This window comes from Rhineura floridana, chromosome 4, assembly GCF_030035675.1.
Source record: "Rhineura floridana isolate rRhiFlo1 chromosome 4, rRhiFlo1.hap2, whole genome shotgun sequence".
Taxonomy (NCBI): domain Eukaryota; kingdom Metazoa; phylum Chordata; class Lepidosauria; order Squamata; family Rhineuridae; genus Rhineura; species Rhineura floridana.
In genome coordinates, this window is record NC_084483.1 from 181,020,360 (window position 1) to 181,034,568 (window position 14,209).

General features: G+C 40.5%; 1 protein-coding gene across 10 annotated transcripts in view; it reads left to right on the forward strand.

The window, feature by feature from the left end:
* PLEKHH2 (pleckstrin homology, MyTH4 and FERM domain containing H2) overlaps nt 1–14,209 on the forward strand; it is a 167,218-nt gene that overhangs the window by 135,208 nt on the left and 17,801 nt on the right. For all 10 annotated transcript variants that reach the window (XM_061625395.1, XM_061625389.1, XM_061625386.1 and 7 more), the window contains 6 exons: nt 5,577–5,685; nt 7,406–7,518; nt 8,500–8,679; nt 10,141–10,238; nt 12,255–12,432; nt 14,000–14,155. In XM_061625395.1, the coding sequence (XP_061481379.1) occupies nt 5,577–5,685; nt 7,406–7,518; nt 8,500–8,679; nt 10,141–10,238; nt 12,255–12,432; nt 14,000–14,155 (834 nt within the window). The remainder of the gene's footprint in view (nt 1–5,576; nt 5,686–7,405; nt 7,519–8,499; nt 8,680–10,140; nt 10,239–12,254; nt 12,433–13,999; nt 14,156–14,209) is intronic.

The window sequence follows — 14,209 nt, forward strand, 5'->3', positions numbered from 1 at the left end:
TCTCTTAATGAACAGTTTCAGCTTCTGCTCAGCTTCACTTTTATGCTTTAACAGAAAAACATGACAAAATCTCGAAAAATCATCTACCAATACCATGTAGAATTTCACACCTCCTCGTGAAGCATTTATTGGCCCTGCTAAATCAACATGAACTAGCTGGTAGGGAGCTGTTGTGGTTCTCTCAGCCTCCCGGTTTATTGGTGCAATAGTCATTTTAGCTTGATTACAAGAATCACAATCCATTAACTGACCACAGTCTTTCAAACGCATGCCTTCACTGTGCAAAGGGGTTTTCTTAATCTTGTCAAGGTTTGCATGCCCCAGCCTTTGATGCCATTCATGGACGCAGCCCTGATGTACCTGTGCCTCAGCGTTTAACACAGCACACCCTGCTTGACTGCTCTTTATTACAAACTGTGAATCATCATTAAGGCTTCCCTGCATGCACATTTCAGCCCCCCTCATTATAAAACATTGGTCTTTGTGGAACAAAACTGAATAATTACAACTTACCAGTTTGCTAACTGATAAAATATTATGAGCCAAGTCCGGGACGAACAAACAGTCTGTCATAATGCCAAGCTTGTCAAATTTAATCAGACCACGTGCTTTTACGGAATTCCGTGATCCATCAGCAAGTAAAACAAAATCCTGCTCATCAGTAGACGTGTAAAACAGACTCCTGTCCTTAATTAGAATATGGCTTGCTCCGCTGTCGAGCAACCAGTTCACAGGTCGTAAATCTTGAGAGTTCTGTTTACAAACAAAGTTCACACTGCCTTGCTTCAAGCCTCCGTCCTTGGAGTTTCGCTTGACTGGACAATCTTTACGGAGATGCCTACGGGCCCCACAGGCAAAACAAGACTTCAGCTGCTGCTCCTGCTTGTTTTCCTGTCTGCTTTCGGCAGCCTGCTCCGGTTTGGCACATTTCTCCTCCTTGCTTCTGACAGCTCCCACCGGCTGGGCTCTCAGCGCCTCCTGCCTCCGCTGCCATTCCTGGGACATTTCCTGTAACGCGTCCCAGATCTGTTTAGCCGACGGCTCATCTCTCACACACATCAGTTGAGAATCCGATAGAGCCAAGATTATAAACGCCTGCGCCCTCTGGTCTCGACGCTTCCAGGCCGCGGTCAATACCGCCGGGGGGGTTTTCTTCAATCACGTCCTATAAATCCTCTGTTATCAGCAAAGCTCTCATCCTCTGCTTCCAGCTGGCAAAATTCTTCTCATTAAGTCGTTCCATCAGCAAGCCTCCCCCAGACAGGTTTACAGCCATGTTGCTCACCTCCGTCTGGTTCATTCAATCAAGCTGCCCTCTCTGGAACTCCGTCTGCCTTTCAGACCAGCAACTTACTCCAGTGTAATGCGCTGTGGAGCGTAACCATCCTCTGCTACCACTGTTGGATTGTGTCTGCGTTGTTGTGTGAAACAGCATACATTACGTTGTAGTTAAGTTGCTCAAGAAACCGTTCCAGAGGCATTAAATCATGTAAGAGTCTTTATTCAGACATTAAGGCCAGCGGCTTTAAGATCCCCCCCCGCAGGAGAGAAGTTCTACTACGTTCAAAGTACAAAACTACTAGAGACAGCTCAGCAGACAGCAGCAATAGTAAAAGCACTTTTTCCCAAGCTGTTATCACGTTACCATGACAACCACTGTCTGGCCTTGCTTCCCAGACCATACTAGATAAGGCTGCTTCTCACACTTCTCCAAAACTTGCAGGCTTCATGGAAAACAACACAAGGTAGTAATGCCTATCAGTGACAGCCCAACACTGTATGCCACGCACATACATGCATCACACAGCAACAAGGGTTATGGGCCCAGAGTGTGGCACGGAGCGCGTACAGAGTGCATATTAGAAAACAAGTAAGGAACGACTTGTTCACCGTTGGGAAAGGGCAGCTGTGGAGAGCTGACGGACGAGGAACAGTGACTGGCAAAACAAGAGAGAAGTGTCTGCAGAAATGGCTGTGTCCTTATCAGCAGGAATGCCTTTGGAACGCCTCACTGAACAGAACCTGTTGGAGGTTATGAATGGAGGCTTTCTTAACAAAAGAAGATTTATGGCAGGTAATTGAGAACGATCCACCGGCTGACACACCACCGGCTCCATGGAAACGTATGGAAGAGAAGGCGAGATCGTATTTAATCCTGGCAGTGGATGACTCTCAACTGCTGCACATTCAATACAAACCCACCACGAAAGATATTTGGAATACTCTGAGAGACGTGCATGTCAGAAAAACAGCGAGTAGCAAGATTTATTTAGGACTTAAACTACATCAAATGAGTCTGGCGGAAGGTGTGTCAATGTCTGCTCATTTGTTGGAGATGAAAAAGTTGTTTGTGGAGTTACAAGAGAGAGAGGTTGTGCACTCTCAATTACAACAAGTGTATATAATATTACCATCACTAGAGGCAATGCCAGACGAGGGTTTGACGGTACAGTACGTGTCAGGTAAACTGATCCAGGAGTGGGAGAGGCGTGCAGAAACAAACGGAAAACAAGAAAGGAGAACTGAAAGGAGTGAAACAGAAACCAGGACATTTGGACTTAAGGCATGTTATAGTTGTGGATCAAGACAGCATTTACGGAAGGACTGTATGAACAAAAGGTATGGACATAAACAGTCACATGTGCAAATAATAAAAATGGGAAGTTCCAAGAAGATGGATGAAGAAATCACTGACTGGGTTGTAGACTCGGGTGCCACCCACAGCATGATAAAGAATAAAGACTTGTTCAAAACCATGCGTCCCACGAAGGAAACTGTAGTACTGGCTGATGGTACATTCAGGCAAGTCGTGGGGAGGGGTACTGTGCAATTGAGTGTACTCAATACTATAATGACGGATGTATTGTGTGTTCCTGACTTAGATAGCAACATCCTATCTGTAACGAAACTAAACAGCATGGGATATGTAGTCATATTTGAAAAAGGGAAATGTGAAATTAAGCAGGGAAATGATGCATGTGTAAAAGGGAGTCTCAAGAATTCATTATTCTATGTAAGGCTCAGTCTAACAGGAAGGGCATCAAAGATAACGAATGAAAAACCGCATAATAACTGTGTCCACATATGGCATAGAAAACTAGGGCATGCCAACTTCGAAACAATTGAGAAACACCCAAACATTGTGAGGATGTGACATACCAAGACTGCACAAGGCATGTGGAATGCGAGGTTTGTAATCAAACCAAAGCAACAGTAGCTCCAATAAACAAAGAAGCTAAGAGCAATACTAGTCAACCGTATCAAACAATACATGTGGACCTAGCAGGACCATTCCAAAGGTCGCAAGGTGGTGCTAGATATTTTCTTGTAATCGTAGATGATTATACCAGATATTGCACTGTGTACCTGTTGAAATCTAAGAATGAAGCAGAGGGGAAACTGAAACTATTCCTGAAAAAGGTTGAGGTGCAACATGACATACATGTGAAGCAAATACGCTCGGACCAGGGTGGGGAATTCACTAGTCACACTTTAGAGCCGTATTTGGTGGACAAGGGAATAGAACATGCGAAAACAGCCCCATTTTCACCATTCCAGAATGGATTGGCGGAAAGGAAAAATAGGACGCTTCAGGATGCAACCAGAGCCATGTTGAAGGACTCTGATCTATCACATGTTTTTTGGGGAGAGAGTTTGCTATATGCCACATACATCCAAAACAGGCTCTTCCACAGAGCGCTGAATATGTCACCATGCGAGAAGCTTCATGGAAAGAAGCCTCGACTGCAGCACATAATACGATTCGGTGCAAAGTGCTGGGTGCATATTCCAAAAGGGAGGAGGCAAGGCAAACTAGCGCCCAGGGCACAGAAAGGTTATATGCTAGGTTTTCAAAATGCATACTATCGAGTATGGCTGCCACATCAGAAACAGTTATTCTTAGTAGGAGCGTAAAAGCCCAAGAACAAGATTGGAAGAAAACTGTTTTAGTAAACTTGGAAAATACACAGAGGGATAATGAAACGATGGAACACAGCATAAAACAGGAGGAAATAGAGTCAGTTCTTGTGACACCAGATGAGATTGAATCTCAGGTAATACCCAGAAGGTCTGAAAGGGCTAATATAGGGAAACCACCTGAGCGCTTTCAGGTTAGCACTATAAAAGCACAAGAAGCAAATGAAATCACACAATATGCAGAAAGAAGGACTGATGAAGAAACGTTATACCTTGAATGTATCAAATCGAAACGTTAAAACTGTGTAGTATAAACAAGTAACTGTCTGTAAAATGTCTGTACAAAGAATAAACGTCTTTATGGAAAAGGTGGGGGCTGTAGACAGCTAATGGTGGAAAGAGTCTGGTTTTCCAGAAAGACAAAAAGGGGTTAAAAGGCAGAGCTGCTCAAGGACACAGCAGCTGGCACAGAAGCCATAAAACCTTGAAAATAAAACTGCACAGTGTGGGGGTTGTTAAGTTCGTGGAAGGAAGGTGTTTGTTACTGTCTGTTTGAATCTTGTTGAGCTTTGCCAGTAAAAAGACTCATCTTAACTAAAAGACAGGACGTTGTCTTTGAATCACTTTGGCACTCATACACTCGCTACTGTATGCCATGCACATACACGCATCACACACCAACTAGATCTTGGGGTGAAGGATGGGTAATAAATAAAATTAATAATAATACTATTTTAGATTAACCTGTTTAGTGTGTCATTTGACCTCAGAGAAAGTGTGGTTAATTTTAACTATGGTTAGTTCAAACAAGCCAAATTTCACCCATAGTTACCACAATTGAAGGTTTGGATGACATGCAAAATTGTGGTTAATCTATAAAGCAGCTAGGCTGGAAAGGGGAAGTGGGGAATGCGGAGCCGGGGTAGGTGGGGGCTAAGCTAGTTCTCCTAATACTAAACTCAGGTTAGTGAGTATAGGATTGCAGCCTGAAAGTCATCTTAATATACAGACAATCTTTTGTATACAAGGGGAATGAGCAAAGTCATTGAATGAAAGGATAGGGTGCGGAAAGTGTGTTGAACAGTAGCCAAAGTTTGGAATTAACACGGCGTTCTGTTCCATACCAGGGGTGGCTAACCTTCAGCCCTGCAGATAAAGTTATTGCTAAATTGTTGCTGAAAGTTGTTGCCGCCCTGGGCTCCTACTAGGAGGAAGGGCAGAATATAAATAAAAAACTAAATAAATAAATAAAACTACAAGTCCAATCATCCCTGACAATTGGCCATGCTGGTTGAGGCTAATGAGTCACATTGTGATAACATCTGGAGTCATACAGGTTCCCCATCCCTGCGTATGTAGTAATATCCTTCAGTTTAAGTGTTTATTCTACGGTCTATAAATTGCTATACAGCCAAATGGTATTCATCATGTGGGTGTTCCTGCTGGAAGTAAAGCAGAGGGAAGAATTTTAGAAACATTTTAATTAAGTAGGGTTGTAGAATGGGTCTTTATTCTTTATATAAATGATTTAAAAAAAAAACTTTTGATTAGAAGTACATTGATCTACAACTGTGTATTTTTTGCTTAAGCCAGACTGTTCTAATAATTGTTTAATTAACTAAAGTTTAAATAAATTTATAAAATGTTTTATTTCTTAGGGCACTTGGCTCTATCACCTGACAGTAGCTGCTGGAAGCACAAATATAAATGTGGGAACAGAGTTTGAACAACTCGTCTGCAAATTGTTAAATATTGAAGGGGAACCTAGTAAGTCCATCTCTTTTATTGCAAATTAGTTCCTGTGTATATGAATGTATAATTGTGCTTAAACTTGGCAAACAAGAAAATCAGCTATTATTCCGGACATACCTTTTAAAAAAGCACAAATACAGCATCACTTTGTTTATTTATAACTGCTCAATATAGTTTTAAAAACTAACATGTTCACACAGGACTTTCCCTCCTACGTATAAGAGGCTGACTGAGCAGTCTTTACCTATTGCATGAGAAAATCTTAGCTGTAAGGTGGGCATTCTGTGGCTCTCAGCATAATTTCATACAGATGGGAGAACCCAGAGGGACAGTAGGAGAGTTGAAAATGAAGGTTAAAAGCTCTCTGCAAGCAATCTGTCTTTCACCCAGCAGCATGCTAGACAGAGAAGGAAGGGGGAAAAGGGGTGGCCCTGACCGCTACCAGCATGGATCTCCCAAACAGATTACCCCTGGAGGAACATTGCTCTTGAAAGAAAAAGTTTCCCTATCCTCAGTTAAGGGAAGATCAGGGGCATTGGACTAGCTTTTCTAACTGAAAACCAGATACATGCAGGATGTTGTTAGTTCCTTAATTTGATTTGCACATATACCTACTTGGTCTTATTAAAAATATGTCTTCAACTTACCTGTCATAGTTAGACTTGATGGAAAATTTGTGTCTCAATTAATCCATCAAAGCTTTAAACTCTTGACACTGTCAGTAGTATTCTGGTTTTACTAGACGGGTGGTATGGCAGGGGCCTATTAACATTTTACAAAAATACAGCAATATTTCTGCCCTTAAAAGTTTGACGCAGTACATATGGTAGCCTCCTACTTAGGATTCCAAATAATCATCATGTACTTTGTTTAGGTTTTTGCCTCTTCCAAGAAATAAAATAACATTTAGGAGTCATTGTTGTTACTTTCTTCAAACAGCATTTTTAAAATTGTTACACAGTGCTTTGAGGAAAGAGTACAAGGGAAAATGTGAGATCTATAATTGTGGATTTAGTAAGAACATATCTGATATCATGATCTATTATTTGTACAAATATTTTTGTAAACACATGTCTTGCCTCATGTGAAATATTTCGTTTTCCAAGATGATGATGATTAATTTTATTTATGTACCTCTGTTCCTCTCAGCAGAGCCTAGAATGATGAATAACATATAACAAGTACACCAATTGTATATAAGAATTAATAATATTTTAAAAAACAGCACAACTATATTAACAGTATATAGTAGCACCATAATACTGTTAAGACACAGGGCAAAAATCATGTTCTAAAAGTACAGACAAAGAGCCCCAACCTCATATTGGTTGCCGCCCTAGGCTCCTGCTGGGAGGAAGGGTGGGATATAAATCAAATAATAAATAAATAAAATATTCCATCAAAGCATCTTAGATAGACTGAGGACACCATTTTAGTGTTCCCATTAATGATACCTGTTGTGAAGAAGTGCCTCTACAAAATAAATTTCATTGTTGCAGCAACACACTTTGAACACTTTACACATGAGATATCTCCATGCCAATACAAACCTTCCAGGGAACATATGACACTAATACTCAGGCGTGACAAAGATAATTTCATATGATAATTTTATATGAAACAATTTCGTATTTCATATCTAGGACTTCAAGTAAGGTCTTCCTTAATAAACTGTGCCAGACTAGTGCTAAATAATGACATTACTTGAAATAGGTAACTCTTTTTTATGTTCCAGCTTCTCAGATCTGGAGGCACCCTGCTGTTTGTCACAGCAAAGATGGGATTACGTCTCCCCTTACAACCCTCCCATCTGAGGCATTGCAAACAGAAGCTATAAAATTATTTAAGGTAAAAAATATTGCAGTGCAATCCTATGTATGACTACTCAAAAAGTAAGGCCTGTTAGTTCATTGGGACTTACATCTAATAAGTGAGTCATTATAAAATCACATCTCCTTGAAACTGCAATTCTAAGCACACTTATCAGGGAATAAGCCTGATTAGACACAGTGGAACTTACTTCTGAATAAAGATACATAGGATTGTGTTGTGAATTTGAATCTTGCCTTTCAAAAACCAGCCTTGCAGAAATTCCTAAACATGGCCAGGCATTGGCTTTCACAGTTTTCCAAAGGGAAGGTGCTCCAAAGCTATGCTGGAAGCTTTCTCGCTTAGCAGTTTTATTTATTTATTTTACTTTCTTTCTACACCTATATACCACCTTTCTATCAAAGTGCCTAAGATACTTTACAATTTAAAATAATGGCTAAGAGTGAGGAGGGAAGAGGAAGATATGCAAATACATCATAGAGCTCTTTCATGATGTTATATAATAAAATTACATAATGGAACTGCAGAGACAGTTTATGCAGGAATCCTTTATGGGAGGGAACATGGGCATATGCTTTGCATGTAGAAGGGTCCAAGCACGGTCCCTAGTACCTCCTGTTAAAAGATCAGACAGCAAGTCATATTAAAGACCTTTATCTGAGACCCTAGCGGACCACTGCCAGTCAGAGTAGACACTACTGGGCTAAGTGAACAAATAGTTTGATCTGGTACTTGGCAGCTTTCTACGTTCTGATAATTCTGGGAGGAGAGGAGCTAACTGGTAGTTGGTTCCAAAGAACGGACTGCACTTTTCCAAAGTACTATATGTGTGCATCAGACACCCAATGTCAATTATGACAAAGTTGTGTTATTGCAAGTGAAGATTGGTTTCTTAATATGTTTGTAATTTATTTTTAAGTTGATGTGCAGGCCCCCCAAATTAAATTTATTAAAATTAAAAATGCAAAACTGAATTTGTTTTACTCTTCTTTTTTGTAGACTTGCCGGTTGTTTATAAATGCTGCAGTGGACTCCCCTGCCATTGATTACCATGTATCTTTGGCCCAAAGTGCTTTACAAGTCTGTCTCACACATCCAGAGCTTCAAAATGAAATCTGTTGCCAGTTGGTTAAGCAGACAAGAAGAAGGCAGCCCCCAAATCATATAGGACCAGTTCAGGTACTAAATATTTTTACACCTATACTGAGGGTTACGTTTACACCATAGTAATATATATTATGAAAAATTGGAAGAACAGAATGCAGACACTGTGTTGTCCATAGAATAACGTGGATAGCCATTAATTGCAATGCAAAGGAAGTCAGTTACTTGGTTCATACTGATTTTCAAGAAGCACCCCCTCCCCCACATGAAGGACAGTAGGTGAAACTCTTTATAATAGTAAAATTTAAAAACCAGCATTAAAATACCTAAATAAAATTGCATGTAAGTGTTAATCAGAGCATGTTCTGATTTAAGATCACAGCATTCTGCAAACCCCATTTTAAATGAAGAACTATGGCACATGATATAAGTAATTGTTTGTAGAGGCTGAAATCATACCATACACATACTAATTCTTTTGAAGAATGTTCTAAACTGGAATGTTTTAAACTGAAATATAATGTTTATATCTCTCACTATAATATGTGCATTGAACTGTCGTCATGCTTTTGTTCGCATGGCCGCCTATGGATGTTGCCTGCGAACCACAGCGTAACAACAGTCTAGAGAGAAAGGCTGGAGGAGGTATGAAAAGGGAGTGAAGGTAAAAATGGGGTCAAAGCGGGGCTGCAGAATAGAAGCAACTTTAGAAATGGGGTGAAAAGGGGGTTAGTAATCGTATCGGGTGGGAAGATCTAATGGGTTTCATGGGGGGTTGTGTGCAAGGGGGGATTGCAAAAAAGGAGGGAGGAGGCATTGGCATGGGGATAGGCAAAAACAGGTACAAAAGGAGCTTCAGAATAGGAAGGGTGATTTCAGAATTGAGGGGAAGGTGAAAAAGCAGCTTCATAGATGCAGTGTGTGGGAGGGAAAAGATCCAGTAGGTTATTATGGGGGTGATCTGTGTGTGGGAGGACAGAAAAGAACAGAGAGAGAAAGGGGTGTGGAAAAGGGGGTGAAAGTGATAATGGGGGTGCAAAGCAGAGCTGCAGAATAGAAGTGGCTTCAGAAATGGAGTTGGGAAGGCTTAGTAGTTGCATGGAGTGAAAAAGGAAAGGTCTAAGGGGTTACCATGGCAAAAGTGGTGGTGACTTGGCGAGCAAAATGAGCAGGAGGGCAGAGCCTCCCTAGTATATAATATAATCAGATCTGGCTTTCCCGTTCAAATGACACGCAAATACAGAGCAAAGCCCTGGCCTTGGGCTCAGGACCAAGTTTATATTCCTTGATGTTTACATCTCCATTCTTCTCTTGTCCTTCACTCTGGGTCAAGGGGTCCTGTTTTACCTTAGATCTGGCCTCTCTTGCCCTTACTATCAACCTCACAGGCATACACACAAGATTTGCCGCTTCTCATTTCCTTTGTCCTGGATTCTTAGCTGTTCAGTGTTGACTGTGTTCATAAGCCTGCTTGTGCTTGGAGACAATTTGCTTCTGAAACTTCAGATAATGATGCTGATCTTTTTCATCGACCAGGCCTGGCAGCTTTTAGCACTCTGCGTTGGACTATTCCTTCCACAGCATCCATTCCTTTGGCTCATCAGACTTCACTTGAAGAAGAATGCAGATTCTAGGTATACCTTGTAAGAATATCAGGCTATCTAAGACTAAGGCCTTCTATTATGTAGAATTTAATGGCTTTAGAAATGTAGAGGTCAAAAGGTTTGAGAGTTTTGGACATCTTCCATGCCATAGTGTTGCTTATATAAATGTTCTTATTCATAATGCCTCTTGACATTCCTCCATTGGCATTGCTGTTCATTTATATATTTCATGTTAATTCACCGCCCAAGCAATGCAAAGCTTTTGGTTTTCCCATTTATATGTTTATAAGACAAGACATTGAATATTGAAATATTGTAATGAAATTTGTTATACATGAAATGTAGAACTGTCTCACATACAACTTTAACTATCAGCGTGAACAGTGGAATCTGCTCCAGGTTTTAGTCTGAATTTTCAAAGAGCTGCCCAAGGTGCACCTTGGACAACTGAAACGTTCGCACCTTGGACAGCTCCTTGAAAGTTCAAAGTAAAACCCAGTGGTCGTTTTTACAGGATGGTCTTTCTGTGGGTCTCAGGCCTAACACCCTAAGGTGGCAAGCTTCAGTTCTTCTATTCTGTCAAAGTCTCTGGGTAAACCCTTAGTTCTCACCCTTTAAGGTTTTCTTCAGGGTGCAACTGTGTCCGCCACCAACTCAACTCCATTTCCCTACATGGGACACAAAGTATTGACTGCTCTTAAGAAGCCTCCATTCGAGCTCAGTCTCTATTCACCTCTTCTCCTTCAAGGTGCTTTTTCTCATGGCCATCACATCACAGGAGAGTGTCAGAACTCAACATCTTCACAGTGGATAAGCGCTCTTGTACCTTCCATGAGGACAGAGTTATCCTGCACCCTGTCCCTAAGGTTCTTTCATCTTTTCACCATCAGCAAAACCTTATGTTACCCACCTTCTGTCCATCTCCTGTTCATCTGGCCAAACAAGCCTAGTATTCCTTAGATGTGTGTAGAGCTTTAAAGGTTCACAATTCCAGAATAAAACCATCAAACGGATGCTCTGTTTGTTTCCTTTCACCCCTCTTCTTTGGGTAAAAAGGTAAGCAGCTCCACACTGTCCAGATGGTTTAAGGCCTGCATTTCCCTAGCTTATACCTGCCTGAATCTGTAGTCCCCTGCTAAGAGCATGGTGCATTCCACTAGGGCAGAGGCTACCTCAGCTGTCTTTTCTCTCAGTGCACCTCTTCAGGAAGTACATAGAGTGGCCACGTGGGCTATCCCTAGTACATTCATTAAACATTATAAAATAGATGTTTATTCCGGCCAAGGCAGCCTTTGGGAGAAGGGTCTTACAACATGTTCTCCCAAGTAAGTAGGCAGCCTGCAATTTTCTGTTGTTTTCCCCACCCTATAGGGGTCAGCTCGGGTATGTCTCACCTGAGATCATCTTACATGTACAGAGAAGAGACCTTTGGTCTTACCATAAAACAGTTTTCTCTGTACATGTAAAGATGATCTCAAGACTTCTCCCTATGTACTATGATCTGTCTGTTGTTCTATTTCTTATGTTCAGCTACTGGGAGTGGGGGCTACTCTTACCTTTCACACATTTTCCTTTTTAGCAGGAGATAATGCAGTGTTGTGCTTTGTTACACATTATATATATGTTCACTGTTCCTATATGTGCTGTCTATGTTTTGCTTTTTGGCTTGTTGTAAAAGAACTGTTCTCTGAGGCTAAGGGGAAACGAGAAGTTTCTGAAAAATTAAAAACAGTGCGATTCTGCCTTCAACCACAAGGCGAAGCTCAAGTCCTACCTGAGATCATCTTAACATGCACATAGAAGACTGTTTTACAGTAAGACCAAAGGTCTCATTCACAACACTGTTTTGAGTTTCAAGTTTGAATCCCAGTTTGACTTACATACCCATCTTAGGGCAGGTTGGGAAGAAAAATGCAGGATAGATTGCAATGTGATGTGTCAAAAATGTTCTTGAACATTATGTTTGACCACTATATGTTAAAATAACTTGTTGAAATCCCTACTTTCTTAGAATTTATGTTACGAAGTCTTGTTTTGTGTTCATAGGACTGAATTTGGCAAGTATGCAATTTATTGTCAACGGTGTGTAGAAAGGACACAACAGAATGGTGACAGGGAAGCCAGACCATCAAGAATGGAAATTCTTTCAACGCTTCTAAGAAATCCCTACCATCATTCCTTACCCTTTAGTATTCCAGTGCATTTCATGAATGGCATATACCAGGTAATTAAAGATAGACTGTCTTCAAGTCAATTCCGACTTATGGTGACCCTATGAATAGGGTTTTCATGGTAAGCGACATTCAGAGGGGGTTTACCATTACCTTCCTCTGAGGCTGAGAGGCAGTAACTGGCCCAAGGTCACCCAGTGAGCTTCATGGCTGTGTGGGGATTCAAACCCTGGTCTCCCAGGTCGTAGTCCAGCACCTTAACCACTACACCACACTGGCTCTCTATTTAAAGATACTGTGGCTCAAATTCTCTCCTTGCTAATAAACAGACTGTCAGATTTGATCAGTTTTTCAGAACAAATAAACAATTTGATCCAAACTACTTAAAATACATTTAACATCAAAAATTCCATGCAATTCATTTTTTATGACTGGGCTATTGTTTTAATAGAGTAGATGAGAGAAAAAGAAATGGTTATTTGCCCTTTTTATCAGCTAAGTAAGTTGGAATGGGTGGCACTCTGAAGAAAAGTTTGCACTATATAGACCAAATGTACATTCCAACTTGCAATGCATGCAATGAATAACAGTGTAGTGAAAGCTTAGCATGGGTTTTCATGTGGATGTTTTTGAAAATAAGATCATCTGTTCTTTCTTTGTAGTGGCAACAAGACTTGTCATTTTTCTCTCCTAGACTGATATCTCAGCAGCACTCACTCCTAATATGCGCATCCAAACTTCGTTAAAAATAGCAACTACACTATTATTTTTTTGCTAATGGGGCATGCTCAGCTTCTTCCCACCTTCACTTTATTAAATAAAGACATACCAAGTAATTTTTACTTTACTTTCTTGCTTCTACCCCACCATGCTTTTAGCGTAAAGCACTTACAACCGTCATTACTAACAAGGCAAATCCATTTTTTAAAAAACAATTTCTTACATTTATATACCACCTTTCCAACAAGGAGCTTAATGTGGTATACATGGTTCTCTCCTCTCCATTTTATCCTCACAACAACCTAGTGAGGTAGGTTAGGCTGAGAGAGAGTGACTGGGCCAAGGACATTCAGTGAGCTTCATTACTGCAGAGTTCAACAGTCTAACCATTACACTACATTGGCTCTCTTTTTTATGTTGTAAAATTTTTGGAGAGGCAGAGGAGAAATCATGTCACAGTCACTACCCAAACAGTACCAAGTACAGTTTCCCTCAAAGTGGATACTGTAGAACAGAGTAAGTATGTGAGACGGTGAATACACTTCCAGAGCATAATGCCTGCTGGTTTTGATTGTGTCGTGTTTTTTGTTTGTTTGTTTTTAAATCTGCATGAATCTTTCACTATGATGCTTTTGTTCTTAAATGCTCACATTATTTTCCTTAGACTTATGTGTTGTATGCCTGTTTTTAAATGATTGGTGGCATTGCATATAATTTGTGCATTTAAACAAGTCTGATTTTGATCAAAAACTGCTCTTCCAGAGGACACCTTTTATGAATGGAAGAGCATTTTTGGATCCAACCCTCTGTATGCGCCAATATTTTTAGCATGATGATTGCTTTTTCAGAATCTAAGCTTTGTGAGAACTTATTTCACTTTGTTTCACTTGTTTTTTCTAGGTAGTTGGGTTTGATGCTTCCACCACAGTGGAAGAATTTCTAAACACGCTCAATCAAGACACAGGAATGAGGAAACCAGCCCAGTCAGGTTTTGCTTTGTTTACTGATGACCCTTCTGGCAAAGATGTAGAACACTGTCTTCAAGGGAACATCAAGGTAAACAATACCTTTAATAAGCTCACTATTAAAAGCATATTTGAGTTATGAAAT